At 42.3% G+C, this 24542-nt stretch overlaps 2 protein-coding genes across 12 annotated transcripts in view; one reads left to right on the top strand and one right to left on the bottom strand.

The window, feature by feature from the left end:
- Positions 1–23101, top strand: part of SYNGAP1 (synaptic Ras GTPase activating protein 1) — a 158411-nt gene extending 135310 nt beyond the window's left edge. For 7 of the 11 annotated variants that reach the window (XM_075186400.1, XM_075186404.1, XM_075186399.1 and 4 more), the window contains 5 exons: positions 850–1123; positions 1218–1391; positions 1666–1887; positions 11342–11526; positions 20458–23101. In XM_075186400.1, coding sequence (XP_075042501.1) covers positions 850–1123; positions 1218–1391; positions 1666–1887; positions 11342–11526; positions 20458–20500 — 898 coding nt within the window. In that variant the 3' untranslated portion in view covers positions 20501–23101. The remainder of the gene's footprint in view (positions 1–849; positions 1124–1217; positions 1392–1665; positions 1888–11341; positions 11527–20457) is intronic. The other 4 variants (XM_075186410.1, XM_075186405.1, XR_012679165.1 and 1 more) reach the window with 3 other exon arrangements.
- The window catches only part of LOC142101950 (uncharacterized), a 389962-nt gene that overhangs the window by 189664 nt on the left and 175756 nt on the right, over positions 1–24542 (bottom strand). The gene's annotated exons all lie outside the window — the stretch shown is intronic.

Raw genomic sequence — 24542 nt, 5'->3', positions numbered from 1 at the left:
GCCTGGAGAAAGTATAAAGTACTCAACCTGCATTGAACAGAGCTGATTGGATGACAGCCACGGATTATCTGATTGGCTGCAGACAACTGTTCAATTATTGCTGTGTACTTTCCAAATGCCTGGAGGATTTTGTTATCAGCGCTGGCGTACGCATGTAACTCCTGAGCTACGGGGATCCATTCCACTATGTGGGGGTAGGGAGGATTATTAACAATATTTTACAGGGTCTCCCTTTTAAAATAGGAAATAAATCTTAAAGTATAGGATATTAAAATTTGGATTCAGGCAGACAGCGGAGTTAGGCGACCTGTGGCTCTACAGCCCTTGTAGAACTACAAGTTACAGCATGCCCTAACAGCCTCTGGCATTTAGGAACTTGGAGTTTTACAACAGCAGAGGATACGCAGGTTGTTTTCCTGTTCCAGGAATCATTAAGAGCGTGATGACAAGGGCAAGTAAAGTGCATAGTGACTTCAACTTTCAAGTTAAAATATGATGTTGTCGGGAATTGAGAGTGCGGTAGCTGTGGGTTAGAATGATGAAACTGCTATTTAAAGCATAATGTCATCACATTACAAAAATAGTAGTGTCTGGAAGCACTAAACAAATTTCTAAATTCAAATGGATTGTTCGCCCAGTTGGAGACATCGCAGACCCCCGCTGTGGCATGCTGCCCACCCTCCATCTCACCTCACTCTATGACACATAATCAGAGATGGCTTGTTTTTGCTGGAGTATCTCGATGGTTAAATGCAGCGCATGGATGTGGAACCTTATTTATAGATGTCACATGCTCAGCTGCTGAGAACCAGATTTTGAACGCTGTCATTCTCTGTCTTTCTGTTGCAGCAAGAGGCAGCTTTCCCTCCAAGACAATCTCCAGCACATGCTGTCACCTCCTCAGATCACCATCGGCCCCGGAGTGCAGCGGAGGCCGGAGACACAGCCCCCTCCCCTTCACCGGGGGAAATCCCAACAGCTGACGGTGCAGGCCGCCCACAAGCCCCGGCCAAGCAGCGGTAACCTCCTTCAAAGCCCAGAACCAATGTATGGAGCAGCAAGAGTCAGGCAGCAATCAGTGGAGAAGGAGGCGGCGGGACTTAAACCCAGCATAACCAAGCAGGTACATTTACCCTCTCCGTTACATTCCTCTCTCTGATATTTTGTGCCTGTTCCATTAGTTCTATCCTGGATAATGTGTGTCTGTCTCACCACAGCACTCGCATGCCCAGGCCACCCTTAACCCGGTCACTCCAGCCTCGGAACGCACAGTCGCCTGGGTGTCTAACATGCCTCACCTCTCAGCTGACATCGAGAGCGCTCACATAGAACGAGAGGAGTACAAGCTGAAGGAGTACTCAAAATCCATGGATGAGAGTCGCCTCGAGAGGGTGAGAACTTTTCTCCTGTAGGTCTCTTCCTTTCATCGTCTTATGGGATATTGCACATCGGTCTCTCTTTGCCACCTACACCATCCTTTCCGCTGTTCTTCTTTATACGACTATGTTCCTTCTCTTCCTTTCTCTCTGTTGACTTATGTCACATTGTTCTTCCCTCTATCCTTCTCAGTGTCTTTCCTTACCTTTTCTGCCTCCTTCATTTGTCTCTTTCCCTCCATCTCTCCTCCACTCTCTTCTTCTCCCCGTGTCACCCCCAACCCCTTAGGTGAAAGAGTACGAGGAGGAGATCTACTCCCTGAAGGAACGACTCCTGATGTCCAACCGGAAGCTGGAGGAATACGAGCGGCGCCTCTTCAGCCAGGAAGAGCAAACCAGTAAAATGCTTCAGCAATATCAGTCGCGCCTGGAGCAGAGCGAGAAGCGTCTGCGGCAGCAGCAGATGGAGAAGGACACACAAATCAAGAGCATCATAAACAGGTTAGAAATGGTAAATACTCTATTATTTACTTCTGGGGTCTGGGGGGGAGGCGGGAGAGGGGATCCTCTGGAACCGGGATCCCCTCTAACTGTAATGTTATTAATATCCAGAGAAGACATACATATAACGTACCCAAATAATCCAAATATGGCAAGGTCGTAACAAATCTACCCCAGACACCTCACCCGCGTTGTTTGGGGCTTGATTGAGAAGACCTTCTGGGCCCCCAGTCACTGAATGACCCCAGCAGGGATTCTCATTGGACAGGTGGATGGGGTAGGTTTGTTAGTGGTCATATAACTCTCATCACATCACAAATCATAATAACTTCTAAACCTAACGTTAACCTTGTTAGCAAACTACATTCATTGATGTATACAATCACTATTTATTGTCTTCTATAGTTATTCACTGAAATACTATTAATGGTGTAACCACAATTACCCCAACTCACGCCAGTCTCGTGTTTCTACCGCTGTATGTGTCCATTCTCCCTCAGGATGGCCCAATTTACTTCCATCTCTAATCTGTAAACCTTAAGAGTGTTAGTGACACGGCAGAAGGATGTTCATAATATCAAGAAAATGTAAAGCGATATAAACCTATTATCCCGTTTGTATTTGCTTAGTAGAAATATTTAGAGATAATTGTTTAGTAATATGATTATAATGCACAAGTTGTGCTATGTTATACTCTTGTGAATAATATCTGTATAATAGGTTAGTTTTGGCATCATTGGCTGTAATCAGCGAGTTCTCCTTAGGATAACTTGTGTATTAAATGGAATAACGCACCTCTACCGTAAGTTATTATGGATATTACTATTGCACACTCCTCTGTGATTCCAAATATCCTCATAATATACCGAACCAGGGTCCACGTATCCAAGAATAAGTCAGAGATCAGGCAACAAGGTGGCAGATACAAGTCTGCTCTCAGCCTGAATAGAGAGAGAACATATAACCAGCACATGTGCCTCTTTGTACCAGGGACAATGACACACTTGCTAACTTCTCCTCAGAGCTGGGGGTGTGGTGACAACACTGCGTCACCGTAGCTCCGCCTCTGTCACAGTCACACTTTGGGGCGGGGCTTTACAACACGAATGGAGTCATTAAGCCCCACCCCTGGCCCAAGAGAGTGCTCCCCTAAATGTAGGAGCCTCCCAGATGTGCTGGGTGTTACTGAGTTAGGGTCAGAGAACTGCCCGTACAGCCGGCTCACGTGATATTACCTCCCGAGAGGAGCGGAGTCTAACGGTGAGAGAGGTGTTCGTCAGGGACTCCCGCAAGGAAGTTTGGAGATAGCTGCTCCCAGATCACAGTGTCAGGCTTTGGCTGTAGCTATGAATGCTGAGGCCCCACTAACCGGTATTGGCGCCACTGAACTAGCATGTGCAGAGTCTAACGTGCCCTTGGTGTTCACCAGGGACCCCCGCAAGGAGGTTTGGACTTAGCTGCACAGGGCACGCAGGTCGCGGTCCTACTAGCCGGTTGCAGGTGTAGTGATAGAGAGGTGAGACGGTCTGGGTCAGAAGCCAATCGGGAATGCACAGTACCAAACGGAGATCCAAAGGAGAAGTCAGACAGGCCGAGGTCGCAGGAACAGAATGGGGAGGAATCCAGGAGAGTAGTTGACAAGCCGGGTCACAACGGAGAAGCACCAAACAGAAGAGGAGACAGGAAAGCCAGGTCGGCTTTCCTGACTCCTGAATAGCAGCGATGAAACGGTAATAAACGCTGGAGACACCCTAATGGTGCCAGAGCAGAGTTTAAATAGAGGCAGGAACCCAGGGATAGGAGGAGAACCAGGGGTTGGTCAGACACGCTGACTGCCGAATGGAAGCAACGGGACGAGTCAGGACGCATGCGCCCGACAGTGCATGGACGGACCCCGGCCGAGTCTATCAGGCACCCGTCCCTGCGTAGCGGAGGAATAGCGGGGACGGCGCCTGACACACAGGTCGTGGCCCTTTTAGGGGGTGATGAGCGAGGCTGTATTGAGAGCAAGATAATAACTGAGGATGCCACGGATGAGAAGTATCTCAATGACTGAGAGACAAAGAGGCAGTTTCCCAGGGCAACGGTAGAGCCAATGTATGAAGAGTAAGGAACAAGAGATGAGTATGCAGTTTATACTGGAGACTGGTAGTGATGATTTGCGGGTAGAGTGCTGGAGACTCAGAGAACAGGAAGCAATAATCTGCAGAGCGTTACCACAGGATAGTGGAGTAGACACAGAGGCTGTGATGACCTGCGGATAGATGTGCTGGAAACTCAGAGAACAGGCAGCAAACAGGAGCCAGATTCACCCGATAATCGGACCAATCACACGATAAACGACCATTAGGTCTGATATTGCATTTGTGTGTACGCTCCCAACGATCAACTATTATCATTCCAAAGCACATTGTATCATTTGATTTGATTTTATAAACAGACTAAAAATCTCTATAAATGATGGAACAATGTTGTGTCCATCCTGCAGTGTGCATACACTCATGACCAGCAGTGTAGGCAGATCTCCATAGAGTGTACAGAGTCATGACCTTTACTCTCACAGATCTGAGAGTAAATCTTGTAAAACATGTACAGTGTGTACACAGGAATCGGCTGCTGATCGGGACATTCAGACGTTGGCAAGATCGTTAAAGATATCGCATGGAGAGAAGTTATCTGTGCTAGTACAACTCCTGTTAAAAGCACATACGCAGTCTTGAACTTTAACAGAATATTCAAAGTGTGTTCGCAAAGGCTCCCTGCACTGTAGTGTACTATGCACTTAGTAAGAGCATAGCCCTCCATTATATTGTACCAGGCATTAATGCTTATGAATGCTGCAGAAAATAGCACAAAGAGAATACTTGTTTGAAGGGAGGACGGGTTAATTTGCTGATTGTTACATCAGCTTTAAGGACTCTTATTGCCAGGCTGTAGGAATGTGTGTTGACTGTATGATATTAATGTCTGAGCTCTTAGAAGTATGTGACAGCTCTGGTTCTGCAGAATGCACTAAGGTACCGCTAAATACCCAGAGCGGAGGATATATTTGAGGGGTCAGTTTGCCTGACCGACAATATCCAGCCTGGGCACTCGGTGACTATGTGGAGGGCACAGTAAGAAGAGGCTCATCCCATGATAGGATGTTTTTGAGGGCAGCCCCTGGGTAGTCTCTTTTTTGTATGGAAACAAGGAATTTACAGCGCCCATCCAATCAATGATAAAAGGGCTGGTGGGAGATATTCACTTTGTGGCCATTACAATTACTTTTAATGATTTGTCATTTATCTTAAACATATTCCAGTCCCCCACCTAACCGACCTCCTTCCAACCTCCTACCTACCGCCCTCCCTATCCTGCCCTCCTCCGACCTCCCTTCTCGTCATTCTTCTCTCCCCCCCTCTCCGTCTCTGCCTCCGTTCTCCCCCTTTCCTCCTCCTACCCTTGCGTCTCTGTCCGTCCTACCCTCCCCTTAGATTGTACGCTCCTTCGAGCAGGGCCTCCTCTCCTCCTGTTCTCCACCACCTTAACTCTGCTCTCCAGCTCCTTGTCTCCTCCGTGAGGTCCTCCTGCCCTTCTGCCCCTCTAGCTACCCCGCTGGGGGCTCTCATCTCTCTTCTAGCTGTACATTGAGCTTTCGAGTTATTGTGCTTTTTGTTAACTGTTCCGTGCTGTCTCACCCTGTATCGTGTTTCTGTCTGTCCCTGTACGGCACTACGGATACCTAGTGGCGCCTTATAAATAAAAATTAATAATAATAATAATAATAACATTCAGTGGTTGATTACAATAAGGACAGTAGCCAATAGCTGCCTCTCCCCTCTCTATGTTTACATTTTAATGTTTATTGAGAAGAACAGTGGCGAGGTACAAACCAGGAGACAATAGGATGTTAATGTATAAAACAAGTTTCCTGTATTTGAAATTGAACAAGTAAAACAATTTAAAATTTAAATTGAAAGTACTTTAGTCCGTGCAAGACCTTAATCTGTGAAGAATATCATGAGGGGGCTGATTGAGACCGCCCGTGTCTGGAATTGTGCAGCGTTTTCCCACAAGTAAGGCAGTCTACCGACACCCGGTAGATCATGGTGGAAAACGCTTAGTCGGGCGTCATTCCAGAATCTCACATATGTGCCGACTTGGGTTCATATTTGGTGACTGAGAGAGCCATGATGTATGGACAACACAATTGGGTGGCCATATCTGCTCTGCCTATGGCGGCATTGTCATCCTGGGAGACACACTTCCTGATAGAAGAACTGCAACATGGGGTCAGGGTGATGAGTCAGGACCATTAAGTTGCAATTAGCATTGACCTAGCCTTCACGCTCCCGTACAATGCGTGACAATGTTTTTCCCTCGGAGTTCCATGGTGACATAACTGTAGATCCCGCTGTTGGGAAACATTAGCAATTTGAGCAAGCTTGGGCACTGTCGCTCCTAAAAAAATGCACCCCAACAATTATCCCATCCCATTTGCTTCATGGGCATCCAGCGTGAACGATGGTCTTACACCGAGCAGCCCCCTGTTATTCCTTTCTGAAAAAAACTGTATCTAATTTTCTCTTTTCCCCTCTGTCTTCTGTGTAAAAGCTTTAATCTAACTGATTTTCCAGTTCCTTGAAAAGCATTACCAGCCCGTTCCCCAAGATGTTTTCCACCTTGAAACGCTAATGTACAAAATATCCCAGTTTTCTGGGAAATCATATTCCTCGAATTCGAATGAGACTGAAACGTACAATATGTTCCAGCCTGGATAATAACTTTTCTCTCTTGTCTCTTCCAATCCTCACCACAGTTAATCTCTTTACTGCGTAATTTGCTATGTATCCTGTATTAGGCAAAAACATCAATTTGTACCGAGTCCATTTCAATATTGATCACACCAGGTGAGACTATATCGCCTCTAATATACAGCTATGTATGTTCTAAGGTTACAGTATGTACTCATCCTACAACAATAAAACTACTAATTGCCTTCCAGTGGGGCAACTATCAGAAACAATACTCATTCTGATAATAACAGTCTTTTTAAAGTCACCACAATATAATGACCACTGGGGGTGCTCTTCCATGTGAGTGCATGAAGATGGAGAGGGGGGGGGGGGGGCTGTCACCTGTGTCTGTCGCCATCCTTGTCTCTCCTAATCGCTTATCCTCAAGCGTCCGCCCAAGTTTGACTCATTGTCTTCAGCATTTACCTTGGGAATATGTCAAGTTTAAAACCTTTCATTATATTTTTTTCTGGTCTACTTTTTTACTATTCTCTTATATTTTAAAATTAATTTCAGTTTATACCTTTGTCTGCCAAAATTTCCCCAAAACGCCCCACACCCATACTTGTCAACTTATCCTTGTTGGCTTCAGGGAGATCCCGGGGAAGGTGGGCGTGCGGGGGCGGGGCTTGATGGATCACATCATTTTGGCCCCGCCCCTTAAACGATTGTCACAATTACAGCAGGGTGCGGGGCTAAGATGACGCAATATTTGCGTCATTATGCCCCACCCCCCGCCAATTATCTATTGCGGAGGCGAGAACCGGGAGGTTGCCCTGCTCTCCCGGGAGGTCGCCCAGAAATGCGGGAGTCTCCCGGACAGTAGGCAACTATGCGTTGAAGAAAAGCAGCTAATGAATCTCTAGAGACTGAAGTGTCTTTTACATTTCTGTCTCCATTACTGGAGTCCTGTTGTCTTACCTGTCAGTCTTTGATTAAATCTTGGGGCTAGATTTACTAAACTGCGGGTTTGGAAAAGTGGAGATGTTGCTTATAGCAACCAATCAGATTCTAGCTTTCATTTACTTAATGCATTCTACAAAATGACAGCTAGAATCTGATTGGTTGCTATGGGCAACATCTCCACTATTTCAAACCCGCAGTTTAGTAAATATACCCCTTGGTCTCCATGAAAATGGCCACCTCCATAGGCATCAAAACATGGACATAGGACACAATTTCTGAACTGTGTCATCATGCCACAGATGGTGAAGCCAACCACATCTTGTACTGGCTCCGCATCAGGGAGAATGCCAGACTCTTCAGGGAGTGAGGGAGATCACCCATATTTCAGGGAGTCTCCCTGACTAGCTGATTATCCAACTAGTCACCCTGTTGGATAATCAGACCCTGCACTTCAGCTTTTGATATTCAGTGGAAACATGCAGAGAAACAACATTATCTGTGCAGAATAGTGTATATCATTATAATTTGCTGAATATTTAAAGTGAAAAGAAACCCAGGGTTGAGCAAGTATTTCAGTTCCAATCCCGTAAGTTATTCCCTCATCATTAGTGGCCCAGACACATCTAAGGCTTTGTTGTATAATTGAAATAAAAGATGAAACCTTCAGCAGATCAGGCAGACTTATTAACCATGAAGCAGAAATAAAAATTCACTTATAGAATCGGAGGTTAAAAATCGCATTAGAACTAGCTATTATTAATCTCCTGTCCTGTAAGTGCATTGTATTCCTGCTTATTGACGGCCCATTCCGGTTATACAACACATCATTTCTCACCGGTGTGGCGGTGGATCAATCGCGGTCATCAGCGGTAAATAATTAAGGATATATTGAACACCAGATTTGAGCTATCTCATTGCCGAAACTTTCTGCTGTTAGCGAGATTTGTATTAAACTCAGGGAAGCGCAGAGAGTTTTGTCCTCATAGGACTTTTTACACATATCTAAGGTTTTATAAATCACCCAAAACTACTATTTAGTTTAGTTAGTGTTAAAGGTACGCTTTACTGCCATGATTTTAATTTTTAAAAAGGTTTGTAGAATTCTACTTGCCAAGATAAACATATTGGGCCTGATTCATTAAGGAGAGCAAAGAAAAAAAATGAGTAACTTTGCTCCTGGACAAACCATGTTACAATGCAAGGGGTGCAAATTAGTTTATTATTTTGCACATAAGTTAAATACTGGCTGTTTTTTCATGTAGCGCACAAATACTTGATAGCTTTATTTTTCCACTGAAATTTAAAGTTGATTTAGGACATGCTCTATCCCAACTATAAATGTGTCCACAAACTTTAAATTTACCCCCCTCCAATGCAACATGGTTTTGCCCTTTTTCATGCTTTGCTCTCTTCAATGAGTCAGGCCCATTATATCATAACTGTGCTGGTTGCTTAAATGATCATTCTTGTTCAGGGGCAGTTTTAGAGAAAATGGGGATCAGGGCTGGCAAATTTTAGCCTGGGGGGGGGGGGGGCAAGACTCAATTAAGCAGCCTATTTTAAAGGGGAAAAAATGCAGGAGGCCCATTGACGTAACCCGAGATAGCCCACTATGGGACCAACCTGGGGGTCAGATACCCCCCTGCCCCCCAGCTCAGCCAGTCCCTGATCAGGGCGGACAGGTCTTTCTGCTCCAGAGACATCATCCATGTATGAAGGGCTGATGGAACTCGGTGAGCTCAGTAAGCATGGCAGAAGGGCGTCATGATTACCAGGGCGCCCCACCAGCCCACATTTGCCAAAGAAATTGTGCATCCAAGTCCCTAGAAATCCCTGCACCGGCCTTGCATATATGCAATAAAGGAAAAGAGAGCGTCATCTGATGTTCAGTATATAATACAGAGGGTATATTACTGTGCATGTACTGCCGAAATCTGACCGATGTCCATTATACATTGCTAGGCCTCCTCTGATGCCCAGTATATTGTACAGCAATGTTGAGGCCCAGGCAATTGCCCACTTTGCCCTTCCCAGCAGTTTGCCATGATTTTGGTAATGCAATGCAAGGAACCTCCATTTGGCTATCGGACGCCCATGTTGTAGTAAAGTCTATTTCAGCCAATACGGCAGTTCCTTGTCATATTAATAAAGTAAATTATGGCTGTAGTTCTGTCCATATTATTAAAGCTTTCTGTACATTATGTTACATGACCAGTTACATAAATCCCACTTCAAACACCATTATTATTCTTGATGGATTTTAACATCCTTCTTATTATGCGTGTGCTAACAATTCCCACCCCTACCTCTGTCTGCATCACCCACCTTCACAAATTCAGATAGAGGTTCCTTATTTAGAGGAGCGGGGGCGTAACAATAGGGGGTGTAGCTGCTACGGGCCCGGAAGTGAGTGAGTCACCCAGCCCTCCGAGGCCTCTACTTTCCCTGAGGACTCTGCTCTCTAAAAAACAGGCACCTTGAGAGCACGGGGGCCAGGAAAAGTATAACCTTATACCTACCAAATTTTGTTATGGGGCTCGGCGAAGCACTTTTTGGCCCCTGGGTGGAGGGTTTAGTAGTGTTGTGTGTTAATAAACATTCTGTTTCCCATTCAGATTTTAGAAGTTTTAGTAGGCTGCATATTGACTTAGTTTATGGTTATGACTTCAGATTCCTGGCAATAACATGCCTCCACCCAAATAATTTATAATACCCTCCATTTGCCCCATCAAACATTATTTTAAATAGGCAAAGTAAGTAATGTTTACTGGAATAAAACGCTGCGACATACCTAACAATATTTTCAGAGACGTGGTTATTATAGGTGCTACTGAGAAAATTATGAATTATTATAGAATGTATGCACTTTATGCCATATACACACATTTTGCACTTTCACCTCTACCCTAGTCCTGTGACTGATCTAATGCTCTGATTGGCTGCAGGCTGATTTAGGCTTGTGAATGTTCGAATGCTGTGATTGGCCATTGTTGGTCTAGCCTTGTGAAGGTTCTAATGCTCTGATTGGCCATTGTTGGTCTAGCCCTGTGAATGTTCTAATGCTCTGATTGGCTATTGTTGGTCTAGCCCTGTTAATGTTCTAATGCTCTATTGGCTGCAGGCTGAACTAGGCTTGTGTATGTTTGACTGCTGTGATTGGCCATTGTTGGTCTAGCCCTTTGAATATTATAATGCTCTGATTGGCCATTGTTGCTCTTGCCCTGTGACTATTATAAGGCTCTGATTGGCCATTGTTGCTCTTGCTCTGTGGCTATTATCAGGCTTTGATTGGCTATTGTCAGTTTTGTCTTGTGAATGTTCTAATGTTCTGATATTGATGATATGTCACATTTGTGTGATGTACTCTGTAGGAATGTGTAGTGATATATTTGTGATTGACATCTGTACATATGAATGTCAGGGTACCAGTGTCTGAATATATGAAGCTACAAATTACACACACTGTCCTCTGGGTATTTTGTGATATTATTAGGGTAGTGTCAGATGGTGCAATTCTTGCTCTGTGCTTTAATCGCTCCTACTGTATGTTGACACGTAGTGATGAATGAAGTTTCAGAGAAGGCTTATACAGCCTAGATGAATGATAGTTCTGAAACAGCGTTCATTACGTGTCAGCTTAGCAGCGATTAAACGTTATGCTTGCAACACAGCCCAGGTCGCACTCCATCTGACACTAGCCTTAGACATCTGGGAAGGTTCCATAAAGATTGTCCCCGTGGCTTTGTTGCTTTCAGCGGCTGTTTTTTGTTTCACCTCCAGGTTGATGCTGGTGGAGGAGGAGATCAGGAAGGACCACACGCAAGAACCCATCGATATGAAGAGGAGACTTATCGAGGCTCAGGTGGAAATTACAATGTCATTGTGCCTTTGTGTGTGACATGCACATCACACCCTGTCTCGTCTGTCATCGGGGAAGCGAAAGGGCTAAGAGAGTGTGAGAAGAGGTAACTAACAAGAGAGACCCAGGGATAGAGGACTGTATATAAAATATAGACAATTATGTATTATAAAGGGGACAAACGGTAGAGTGAGTTAGAGTAGCAAGTAGACTTTACAATGGGTTTATAGCAGACAGTAAGTTTAACACATATCAATCAACTTCGGAGTTGTTTATGTGTGAGCTGAAGATTCCGACCGACATGTATCAAGTGAGTTTGAAAAGATAGAAGTCTGAGTTTACATCTCCCCTCCCTTCTCTATCTACAACAATAGATCTCGGCAGACAACCACAGCTACTCTCTGTAATCTTTAACCTTGTTGAAATGATGTTGCTGCGCCACACAAGACAGTTATCCCTTTACTGCTGCAAAGCGGCTAATACGTTTAAATTATTATTATTTAATAATAGGCCTGCAGAAAAACTAATAAAATGTTTGCAAGTCTTATTGTCAGTTGGGGAAAGTAAATGTAATGAAAACGAGTGTCTCTCTCCTCTAAATTACAGTTTATTGGAGTGGCGGAGGATCGACGTGGAATATAGAGAGATCGAGACGAGAGATGATGATGAGGCAGTGAGGGAAATAGGTGGGATTAGGATGAGATAATTAATTGGAGGGAAAAAGTGGGGAAGATGGTAAAAATTTGGAGTTATTATTATCCAATATTGAATTAGTACCATCATATTCCACAGTACTGTAGTGACTCAAGCCGGGAAAGGAGAGAGCTGAGGTTTACTGTTAATGAAGGACAGGGGAAGGTATGGTAAGAAGGGCAGGTTTCATTATATCATCTGTCTCTTGTCTGAATCACTTCATGATCACCATGTTAGATAGCAATACTGACCTCACTGAAAGCTGTAGTATAATGTACAGATATTCCCGCAGCTGGCAACTCTCTGTCCCTGAGCTGATACCTTCAACAACAACATAGCACCGATTTTTGATGCCAATATTTTATCCAAACCAGAGTACTAGAAAATAACACAGTAGAGTAAGTAAATGTATAGCGTGCTCAAATAAAAGGATAACCCACATGAGCTCTATAACGTACATCCTGTAGATGACTCATTCATCAGATCGCCTGGGTCCGTGATGGCTGTAATAACCCTAGCCCCCCGTCCCCCTGGTCCCCTCTCTTGACGTCCCTCCTCTGTGAACTGTCAATTTGCGTGAATAGGAAGCTGAAGGAGGAGGGGCTTTGACAACTGCTTAGTCTGTTTCACACTGTCCAAAACAAGAGGAGAGATATTTTTTTCTATATTAACAAACTGATCTTTGAATTAGGTATGATTTTGGTATTTAAACACATAAACTACCAGCCTGGAATAGACAATAGCTGCCAGTAATTGTAACACAAAGGGGTATATTTACTAAACTGCGGGTTTGAAAAAGTGGAGATGTTGCCTATAGCAACCAATCAGATTCTAGTTATCATTTATTTAGTACATACTCCATAGACTAATCATAGAATAAGGGTCACTAACAACAGAAAGTCTGATTATCATGGAGTAAGATGCTCTGAGATGAGGAAACCCTGAGTCTCTGGATCACAGTTTGATTCTTCCCTGGTATGGATAGACTATTCGTCTTCACACTTCCCGATTTTATTTGGTTTGTCTTTTATTTAACTTTTGGAAGCCTCCTCGGGGGGAGGGTTGCAAAGTGGAGATTGTTGCCTATAGCAACCAATCAGGTTCTAGCTATCATTTTGTAGACTGTACTAAATAAATGATAGCTAGAATCTGATTGGTTACTATAGGCAACAATCTCCACTTTTCATACCCGCCGGAAACTTTCCGGCGGGTATGAAAAGTGTATTTTCTTCAGTATGTCTTGTTTCTGCCATCTTGTGGTTGGCTTTGTTATATAGATTCTCCATTTTTGATATATTACGTGAAATTGAATAGTCATCTGTGTGGAGTTTGTGTGTTCTCCACATGGGTTTCCTCCGGGTGCTCCGGTTTCCTCTCACACTCCAAGACATACTGGTCTGTTAATTAGCTTCTGACAAAATTAACTTGTGTGTGACTGTGGTAAGGGATATAGATTGTAAGCTCCAGTGGGACAGAGATTGATGTGAATGATTACATTTTCACTGTAAAGCGCTTCGTAATTTGTAGGCGCTATATAAATAATGCAGTGAAACTCTCCATTTTGGTTGCATTGAATAATCTTAAATAGTATTTTTGCCAAAATATCTTCCAGAGATTTACTGCCATATTATGGGCGTCTTTGGTATATAGTGCCACCATCTTGTTGATGCTTCATGAGATTGGATAGTATCTCCTTCAGAATGTCCTGCAGTGGAATTCTGCCATATTGCGGTTGGCTTTGTAATATTCTCTCCATTTAGTGTATTGTATATGAGATCGGATAGTATTTTCTTCAGAATGTCATATTGGGGTTACCTTTGTGATATAGACTCTTCATTATGATATATTATTTATATATAGTATATAGCATTTTTTTTCAGAAAATCGGCCATATTACGTTTTTTTTTCTCTCGTATAGACTTTCCTTTGTGGATATAGTGAATGAGATTGGATAGTATTTTCTTAGGAATTGTTTGTAGTGAAGTTGGGTCATATTGTGCTTGGTTTTGTGATGTAGATTCTCTATTTTGGATGTGGTACATGAGATTGGGTCGATATTCCTTCAGGGTGTCATGCAGTGAAGTTCTGTCAGATTGTGGTTGGCTTTGCTATATACACTCTCCATTGTGTATATGTGTTATCAGCACCATGTAATCTGGTCCATGTTGCTGATTGCTGATAGAGACACAACATTAGGTACTGCCGTTGAGCACACAGTATGACAGTGTCACATTGGCAGTCTCCTAGACAGATGCCAATTTGGATGATTAGGGCACAGGAAGACTGATTGCAATTAGCAGCTGATTACCGCAGGGCAATGCACTTACATGCTCACCCCTGATAGCGCTCACTCTGTGCTGTGACAGATATAGACACATGTCTTCCACAGCTCCTACTTTATAAAAAAAAATAGATTAACACCAAATGGATTTAAACCTGATTTTATACATTTGGGGTACATTTAGTAAAACTTCTGAAAATGAAAAATGGAAGTGTTGCTCATAGCAACCAATCAGACCCTTGTTATCAATTATCTTGTACATTCTAGAACATGATAGCTAGAATCTGATTGGTTGCTATGAGCAACACCTCCACTTTCCATTTTCAGAAGTTGTATTAAATCTACCCCTTCGTAGTATTAAATGTTACACAACTCTCAGACGTTTTGGCTCCATTAGGTGTCACCACAGTAAGGCTTTTCTATTGATTTCTGTAGCAATTAGTTCTATTAGTGGATACAGAAAGGATTTCAACATTACATTGCATTACAGAAGAACAAGACTATTTAGTTACTTTACGATGATGCTATCACAATGCATACAGTCCTGGCATAGTTTGTATGTCTGATCCCAAAATCCGTTCTTTATTTTATATGTATTAACCGTGACACTCTGGGGTTGATGGTTGGTCGCAAACTGGGAGTAAATTACATACGCATCTCAACATGCGTCCGCTTCAGCAGAGTATGCGCCTAGTTTATAAAATGTCATCACCAACAGCGCGTACTTGCAGCTGCCCTATAGCAGGTGCAAAACATAGTCTAGTGGGTGTATATGCGTGTTCCTGCAGGTAAGCTGCATTTGCATAAACACCTTTACCATAGGCAAACCGAGGGGGGGGGGGGGTGTTAACTAGTGCCTGGAAACCCCCTCCGAGCCTGGGGCACTGTACAATTGAGGTGCCTGGACCCTGCTCCTGCTTCACACAGCTCTGGTTGAAAAGGGAGAGCTGTGAGCACCTAACAGTAGTGCATGCAGCATTGGCCATGTATATTATGGGGATAGGAAGAGTTGGAGAGCAGCCAAGTACTGTCTAAATTTATTGCCACGCCCCCATGCATGCTGGTCACGCCCACTGGTGGCGTGGTGTGGAAACCCCCCTCTGCAAATCCTGCGTTTGCCCCTGTTTACGGTACTCAGCCTGCATTAGAACGCCACGTTACAGCACCAGATGTACTTGGACACTCAAATACAGTATTTTTTAAAGCTCACAACAAACGTTTCCATAGATACCTGCTATTAGCAGCTCATTTATATGAGGAAACTTACTTGTACGCTAGGTTTTTTTGTTCTTTGTAATAAACCCTAGCCACCTAATTCCCACACCTCCACCCGCTCTCTTCCACAGTAGCTTGATGTTACGTCCTCTGTACACTAAGTTCTCTTACATTATTACCCCAGCAGCGTTCCCTGGTGACACTGTGCATAATTATATAACCCCTCGCCCTGGACTATTGTAGTCACTCTCCCTCTAGGAATACAGTCACAGCATCTGTTCTGCAGTTGTTTTGTTTTGTTTGCTGGGATCGGGAATATCCAGAAATTAAATATTTAATATCAATCAATAATGCATTGATAATCATGTAAATTTATAATGAAATACACAACTTTATGGCATTTAGATGTTTTTTTTTTTACTTTAAAAAGCCTTTGGCTGGGGGCGCGCTTATACATCCCGCTGCCTGAGGCTTGCCGTACAACTGCTATAAACGGATTTAGCAATAAGCATTATTAGTTCTAGCAACATGTACCTCTGATTTACACTTTTGAATAAAGAAATATGGAGTAATAAAAAAAATGTAATTGCTTTCATTTTGCTGCCTCCCAAAACTTGCAGCCCGATGCAGATGCCTGATCTACGATCTCTATAAAATAAGCAATCCTGAAAATTAGCAGTTACAGGTTACTCTGATGAGGGGCCCCACTCTGAAGGGCCACATTCACCATCTGCAGAATATCCCCATGCAAGTTCAATATTTGACTCTATTATTTACAGATTGTTCAGTTTAGAGGTAAATACAGGTTCTTGATAATGTTTGATGCCTGAGAGCTACGGTACAGGAGCCCCCTCAAATTACCAAGACCCCCTATTTCGGTCTGGTGGGCGGTGAGGGAGGGGTCCTGATGGCGCTCATAGTAATGTGAGCCAACCACACTTAGCGCTTTTCAGGCAGCGAAAGTTACTATAATTCATATGGCACTTTGAGCAATTAGCGTCACTTGAAATTGATGCTTTTATAAATAAAAGTCTCTCGATGAGACATACAATAGGCCATTCTTTATATTGATTGTATTGATTTGCGGTTTGCATGTAGTTGATATCAGAAATGATTTTTAATATTGATTGCGGATTTCTTTCTTTCTGCCATTTGTATTATTTAAATATATTATATAAGCGGTTTTTGAGCGTTGTCTTCTCAGATTGAAGCCTTTACCTCCTTATTATTTAAATTGATACACCCATTATCTATGGTTTCACAGCGCCTGTAATTTGTGTTGTATTCTATACATTAAACTATTGGATCACAAACTTTCTAAGTTCAAGATACTCTTGGGGTCTCCATAATTCTTTAAAGGTACCCCTAAGCCAAAATAATTACCAAGTAGTGTCCCATCTTGCTTACCACCCGCCCTGTCCATGGATCCTCTGTGAGATCGCTAGGGTGCCCCGGTGCATAGTTTAGGAACTGCTGCAATAAACTTTGTTTTAGCTGTATTTTGTAGCTGAAATGCGGAATAATTTGTAACTGTTAAGATTATAATAATACTGCTTGTTGGTAAAGCCTCCTACATAGGACACACATTACATAGGACAGGTTTTGCTTGTTGTTCGCTTTACAAATTGGCCATAATCTATTTAAATACGCTGGTCGTTAGAATGTTGGGTTGTGTGTAGCATATTGTGTTATATATAATGTCCTGATGTTTACTTTGTACTTATATTCGGTTGTGTGGTTAGTAATGTCCCAGAAAGTCTAAGAGCACAAATGTATAAGAAGAGACTTAGATAAAGTTGTACAAAGATAGAGGGGGCAGATAACAGACTTCTAACCCCCAACATTTTTCATATGTGAAGCATTAAAGTAAAATACATTGTATTCCTTTACCCAGCTGCAGTGAAAAGTCAGAATAACAATGAATTTTACCTTCATGGTTTCTATCTCTGAATTACGATTTTGTGGTATAGCGATCACTAAACACGGGGATGGACAAATAATCTAAGACTTACAGGCCATTAAGTTAGATCTAGAAGATCGTTTGGAAAGGATTATAAAATACGTATGTATGCGGTGACATACTCGAGACGCCATTCATTATCATCGTCATCAAGTGTATTTAATAAATATTTATATTTAAAAAGTGTACCCCGTTTCCCCAAAAGTAATCTAAGCCCCAGCGCTCATAGGCTGGGCTGGTTACTGCTAATACTGCTAACAAAAAAAAACAAAGCATAATTTAGTTTTTTGGATGTTCGTACAAAAGCTGATGCGTCAAATACATATTCTGCAAATAACGCCCCCGATCTACCTGACTCCTCCCATTTTATGGTGGGAACTTTTGAACCCCTGTGGATGCCGCCATCTTGGTACGCAAACCTTTGCTCTTCCCTTTAAAATGCGCAATTGTGCACAAGTAGGCGCGCAACTTTACTATAGAGCATTTGTGTTTATAAATGATCCTTCATGTGAGCCTAATTACTATGGAGAAGCCAGTTAATGAAAGACTGTGGCCGGAGAGTAGAAACATACAAAGACTTAGACAATTATAAGATTAAAGATGATTATTGGAATAATAAAGGGGCCAAAGAAAAAGGTTTTCAGTGCATATTTTATTATTTAATTATCCTTGATGTTAATATGTTAATATTTGCTTCTTGTCCATAAAATCATTGATCTGTTATTGATATTATACATGCCCGCCAACATTCCCGATTGGAAAATCAGGACAATGAAGGCCACACCCCCCAGTCTGCCAAAACCACACCCATATTCACACAAACCACACCAATTTATGTGAGACCACGCCCCTTTCTGACAGGCCACACCTATTTCGACTACTGAAAATCGGGACTGTTGGCAGGTATGTTTTTTAATAGGTCTTTAGGTAATCTGAGGCTTGTGACAAGGTTGGTATCAAAACTTTTTATTTTATAAATTGGTATCGGTCACCAGCGCTCAGTGGAGGCAGCCATTTTGTGGACTGAGCCAATAGGACTGGGAATGCACCTTATCCGTTCACTAGCAACCAGTGAATTGATAAGCTACATTCTCACGAATATTGGCGCAGCCAATAAAATTGCTGCCCCCATTGTGTGCAGGCGATGGGTTCAAATGGGTTTAAATCTCTGAGATGGCGCCCCCCAGTGGAGTGGAGGGATGTTGCATTTGACCTGTAGATGAGATAAAGTAATACAATCACAGCAGTTGATATTTTGGTATTTCCCCTTTATTTTACAAATTGTTATTGCTGACAAGGTCCTGTCCTTAGCAGAGGAGGCTGGATTCCAGTAAACTGTAAATACAGCAAGAGTATCCCTGCATTATTTTTGTGTAGACAGAATTTAAGTTCCTGTAGGAAATTACTTGTAGGAAATGTGCCAGTTATGTTTCCTAACATAATTCTAATTTTGAAGAATAACTCCCTTTATAAAACATCCGCAGCATTATACGCTCTCTTCTGCATGCTTATACATAAGCAGTCTGACATTCAATATTCCTCATGGATGCTGGTCACGTGATGCATGTACAGACGTCACGCTTTGTCAATTATTGTATGTCAGTATGTAGCATTATATGTGCGTGCTTGTGTCAAGCTCAGAAGTGAATTAATAAATTCAAGTTGACATCACAAGAGAGTTCTTTGTTGACTTTTTATGGCGGACGCTAAGGGGCGAAAAGACAAAACTACACATTTTATTTACAGGGTAGTTTTTGTCATATTTACGGGGGAGGGGCAGGAGAAATGGTTGAGTTGGTGTTTAAAATAAGTTATAAAATACATACATTTGTCAAATAAGTAAAATGACAGCATTATAATTATATAATAAAGTTGCTGTATGATACGGACTATAAAATGGACCCTTTGTTGCCTTGTTAAAAGGATTCTATAAATTCCAAAAGGCAAATTTTAAAAATGTTTATACTTTTCAGAGCAGGATATATCTATAGACCTGATGTACATAAAGGATTTAGGGGTAGACCTATCTAACCTTCTATAAAGGAAAAGTGGAGGTGTTGCCCATAGCAACAGGTCAGATTCTAGCTACCTTTTATCTAGTATGGTATAGAAACTGATAGCTGGAATCTGGTTGCTATGGGCAACACCTCCACTTTTTAGTTACAGGACATCGCATTCTTTATGTTAATAGTTAATGTGGGCTTAGCCAATAAAGAAAGGTAATGTTTCATCGACCATACGGTGTACAGAAAAACTGCACTTTTTTTTAGGTTATTTTAGATTGTACTAGAAAATACAAGGTTTCGATTCTACTTCGAGATACAAATTATTTTTTTATTACCCCAAATTTCCTCTGATCTCAAAGTGAGGCTACTCCCTGGGTGTACTACACCTCCCATGGTACAGTATAGTACTTTTAAAATATCCAACTGCCCCAGTTTCACACTGAGCTGCCTCCATTCACTTCACTTGCTCAGATCAATAATCAGTTTAATTCCAGTAAGTGAATCATTCACTGTGATTTAGTTTTTACTAAACGGAATTGTGGATTTTATTAAGAAAATTACCAGCTTACACTACATAACCTTGTTGAATCGGGACAATTTCCCAGATCCACCCAAACCACAATAGGAAAATTGGATCTGCCCTAAGAAAACTTGGACTGATGACAGCGTAATGATCACAATTATCGTATCAAAATTATATGTATCTTAATTAAGGGCCTTCAGCACAGTTACCTAGTTCGCCAGTTTATGAAAAAGCAAAAAAAAACGTTCTATGTATGTGTGTTGTAATATTACTAGTGAGTGTCTTTTTGTTGTACCAATGTGTGTATATAGATGCGTTACATTTGTAAGTAAGCTCTCTCTCCACATCTCCCACTACAGGAGAAGAAGTTTCCCTCCGTGGGTACAGCAGACCCGCGTCTGAGGCTGGCGACTCCATGGAATGGGGCCCTTCCACCTCTGCCTCCTCGACTCCAAATCACAGAAAATGGAGACTTTCTAAACTCAAGTGACCATCACTAACCGGAGCTGAGGGTTCCATCCCAGAGCCTGGGGGGAGGAAGGGGGACTGGGAACCCCCCACTGAGGCATCTGTCCAGAGGCCCGAGGGGGAAGGGGCTGGGAACCCCCTTTCCTCCCTGACTCTGACACCCTCCCTCTGCGCCGTCCAGACCTGCGGCCGACAATCTGTGTGACCCCGGACACGTGGGAAGTGGAGAGGAGAGAGAAGGGGACAACGCACTGAACTTATCCTAAGCACCCTACACATGTAATCCTGTTTCCTAAGCCTTTGTTCTCTTTAGACTCCTAAATCTTATCAATTCCTCTGTTCGGCCCCTTGCCCTAAACTTTCCCACTTTCATCAACCCTTTTAGTCTCCCCCATCTCCCCCTCCTTGCTCTCTGTCTCAGGTCTGAGGCCCTGGGATTCGCACTGACAGATCTGCACTGTAGGGGATACCTCCCCAACGCATTTTACCTACCTGCATATTCCCATTCCTTTTCCCTCTACCTTCATTTACTCCCCAAATGCCTCTCACACAATCCCATTTATTTCTCTGCTCAACCTTCAGCTACCCATCATGATCATCCATCTTCTTTTCCCCCAACCTACTTTTCTGTGTCCGAAATGAGTAAAAACTCACTGAGTTGGCGAGCCAATTCCTATCTCATGGGGAGTAGAAACATTCTAAATGGAAATGATGGAAAGTACAGTGAAGACCACACAGCTCCGTATAGACGTGTGGAAGGAGGTCGTGGTAGAGGATCAGAAGGTGCAGGGTCCAGGGGTAGCATGGGGAGGTATAGGTTTAGAGGTCAGGAGAATACCTAAGGACTGAAGAAAGCCAAACGTGACCAATAAAAGAGGTCTAGATACTATAAAAGGGAGCTAGCAGTGGGATGAACCCTTTCAGCTGGGTACACAGGCGCATTTTACCTCCTTAAATGGGCAGCTGATTTGGGAGACTAGAGATCATTTAATTCTTATGAATATTATTATTATTGAACTTTATTTATTTCTCTAAATCTGTCAGTCCACGTGGAGCTGAACGAGTAATATAAGTCTCCCGCCCAAAGAGCTTACAATCTTACTCCACTTCCTGTGACACGGGGAGTTTATAAATAACTTGGCCTCAAAGGTCGCATGGAACTTGCGTTTGGATGGGGAGGGAGGTGGGAAGGGAGTAGTTCCGCCCATATCAGTGGTTGGTGCCATAACCGGCAGGGCCCCTCTTCACCTCGGTGATAGGAGCCGCTGGGCCTGAAATGAATGTGTCGGTAAAGATATTCTGATTGTATTTGGTTCTTTTTGACGTTCTGTGTAAATATAAAACATTTAAAGAAAAAAAAAGAATTCAGAGTCGTTCTGTGAATCAAGAGCTCAGACAGCAGCTAATATTTCTGTTATTTATTATGACATATATTTATATATTTACCGATAAGACAAGAGGTGCTGCCGTCCATTGTCTGCTCGACATTTCACTACGCCAATATCGACGCTCATCGGAAGGTCCGGTCACAATCTCACCAAGGGGACCTCAAGAGCTGACCGTTACATGACAAAAAGTCATCATCTAAAAATAATAGATACAAGGAATGCACACGTTTGGATGAATGCAGAATCCTCAGTTAAAGATTTGACTTAATACCAAAGTGAATACGAATTAAATTAAAAGTACAACAAGTTGGATGGTAGTTAAAGAGGAAGTATAACATCTCTCTAATTTTCAAGGGAGGGGGACTTAGAGCCAAGCGGTGTGTGTGCTGACTCTAGGACCTCCACTCCTTGAGATTGGGACCCCCCCAAAATTTAAATATCATTGCATGGAGAATTATGAATTAGTTAATATTTTCATAACTATGGATTCTCCCAATTTGACAAATGCCATGGCCTGAAAAGTATTGGCCAGCAAGTGACATCACCTGAATCTGTCTAATGCAGACATGAGCAATGTTTAGCTCTCCAGTTATCCTGGAACTACAAGTCCCAGCATGCTAGAGTTTTATGAAGGGTGGGAGTCCTATGATTGGGAGTTTCATTGTTCTGCTAGTCAGGGTGGGTTAAATGTCTAAAAATGCAGAAAAGGATGGTACTTCCTCTTTAATATGAAAACATATATGCAATTGGCTGTGATTTAGTGCCTGTATGTAATTGATATATTGATCCTGGACATTTTATTCCCAGTCTCGCTGAAAAAAAAGCTTGATATGCGGCCTGGCAGCCTTTAACTGCTGAATCCCAAATATTAATATTTTTAGTTAAATTCATGTTAGAATTTGCTCTGCAATATGTTTTCTAAACTGTGATATCAACTATTTCGATAGCTAGGTCCCTCTGATGAGGTCGCAGTCAAGCAAAATGTCTGCCCCCCTTTACTTTGCTTGATGAAATTCCGGAAAGGCTGCATATCAAAACTATTGGTAACAGGAGAAACAACACATTATCTAAAGGTGACTAAGCCTAACTTATTTTTGGGTGTATACTTTTTAAAACAATAAATAAAATAAAAAGTTAACTATGTAAATGAATTGTGAACTTGTTATTAACCCTTTTTTAAACTGTCAACATATGTTTTAATTTGTATTTACGGTTGTAATAACTGAGTGCAACAACTGGGACACAAATCTGGAGTTTACCAACAAATTTTATTTACCGCATTTTGAATTCTGAGCTGCCTTGGGTGTTGTGAGTTTCATCATGTGTATTGAGGGGCATCAGGTGAAGACAAAGGTGTATATTTACTCATGAGCTACTTTAAACCCAAGTTAGAATGACGAGAGAATAATTTGTAAATTTGTAGTTGTTTTGGTGCTAAATGACTGGGTGGTGTCAGATAATTCAAGGCAAGATAGAGGCAGGAGAGAGGTTCAAACAGCTAAATTTATTTTGAATATGTTGAAAACAGTAAGAGTAACCGATTATCAGATATGGAGGAAACACAGCTTGCTACTGATTAATGAGCATAGAACAAAGTCTCTAGTAATGGTAGTCTTGGACAGCTGTAGTAGTTAAAGACCTTCAGTGACACTGGCAGTATTTAGTACTTCAAACAGTATAACAACAGTTCTGATAGTAGACAATAGTAATCACAGATGCAATCTTGGTAATGGAGGATGTCCAATATTCCTGATCAATTGAAGACAACAAAAGTCCAAGTGCAATTGAGACAAGCCCAGAGCCCCTTAGTTCAGTAACTGCAGGCAGAGTGATGTAGAAAGATTTCTTTCCTAGACATCAGATAATTATTTCATAAAAGCAGTTCTCTGTTCAAGCTGCAGTACTCATAGACTAATTCAAAGTAAGCTGGATACCAAAAAGCTGAGTTGGAGTAGTAATGCTGTCTGCCAAGGTACAGAGTCAGAGTTGAAGCAGAAACTGCTAACCAATGAATCTCAGAGAGCATACAACAGGTGAGGGTTTTAAACTCCAAAGGTCCAATCAGGTTAGGTGAGCAACACACACACTAAATTAATGAGACAGGTGTGCAGTGACTCATGCTCACCACAGCTGAAGAGGTTATACATGCTCACTCAGTCAGTGATACATGCTCACCAGTGTTAAAGAGGCAGTCTCAATATCCTAACAGGCGGCAGATATTTTTTAATGCTTTAAATGTTTCACTTAAAATTTGTGAGGGACCAGTTTGCGGGGATGTAGATTACAACTAATGGTATATTTTATTAACACCATTTCAATGGACAGGATAATAACTTCGCAAAAAAATACACTCTTGAAGCAGTCACTTTTGCAAGCCATGTAAACATGGTTAGAAGTCCTACATCAACGACACTCTGCTCCTCCTTCAAAAAGTTATATAATCCATACAGAGTAAGCCCCCTCCTAAGAATTACCATCAGGATGTTCCAGGAAACAACCTAGCATGTTAAGACCCAGGAATTGTTGCTCTTGTGTTTTGAAGTAAAACTCGGTAGTCTACGAACCCCTACATATTAAATATCACTACA

The sequence above is a fragment of the Mixophyes fleayi genome, chromosome 9 (genome assembly GCF_038048845.1).
Source record: "Mixophyes fleayi isolate aMixFle1 chromosome 9, aMixFle1.hap1, whole genome shotgun sequence".
NCBI lineage: Eukaryota > Metazoa > Chordata > Amphibia > Anura > Limnodynastidae > Mixophyes > Mixophyes fleayi.
This window is presented reverse-complemented; position numbering and strand designations above follow the sequence as displayed.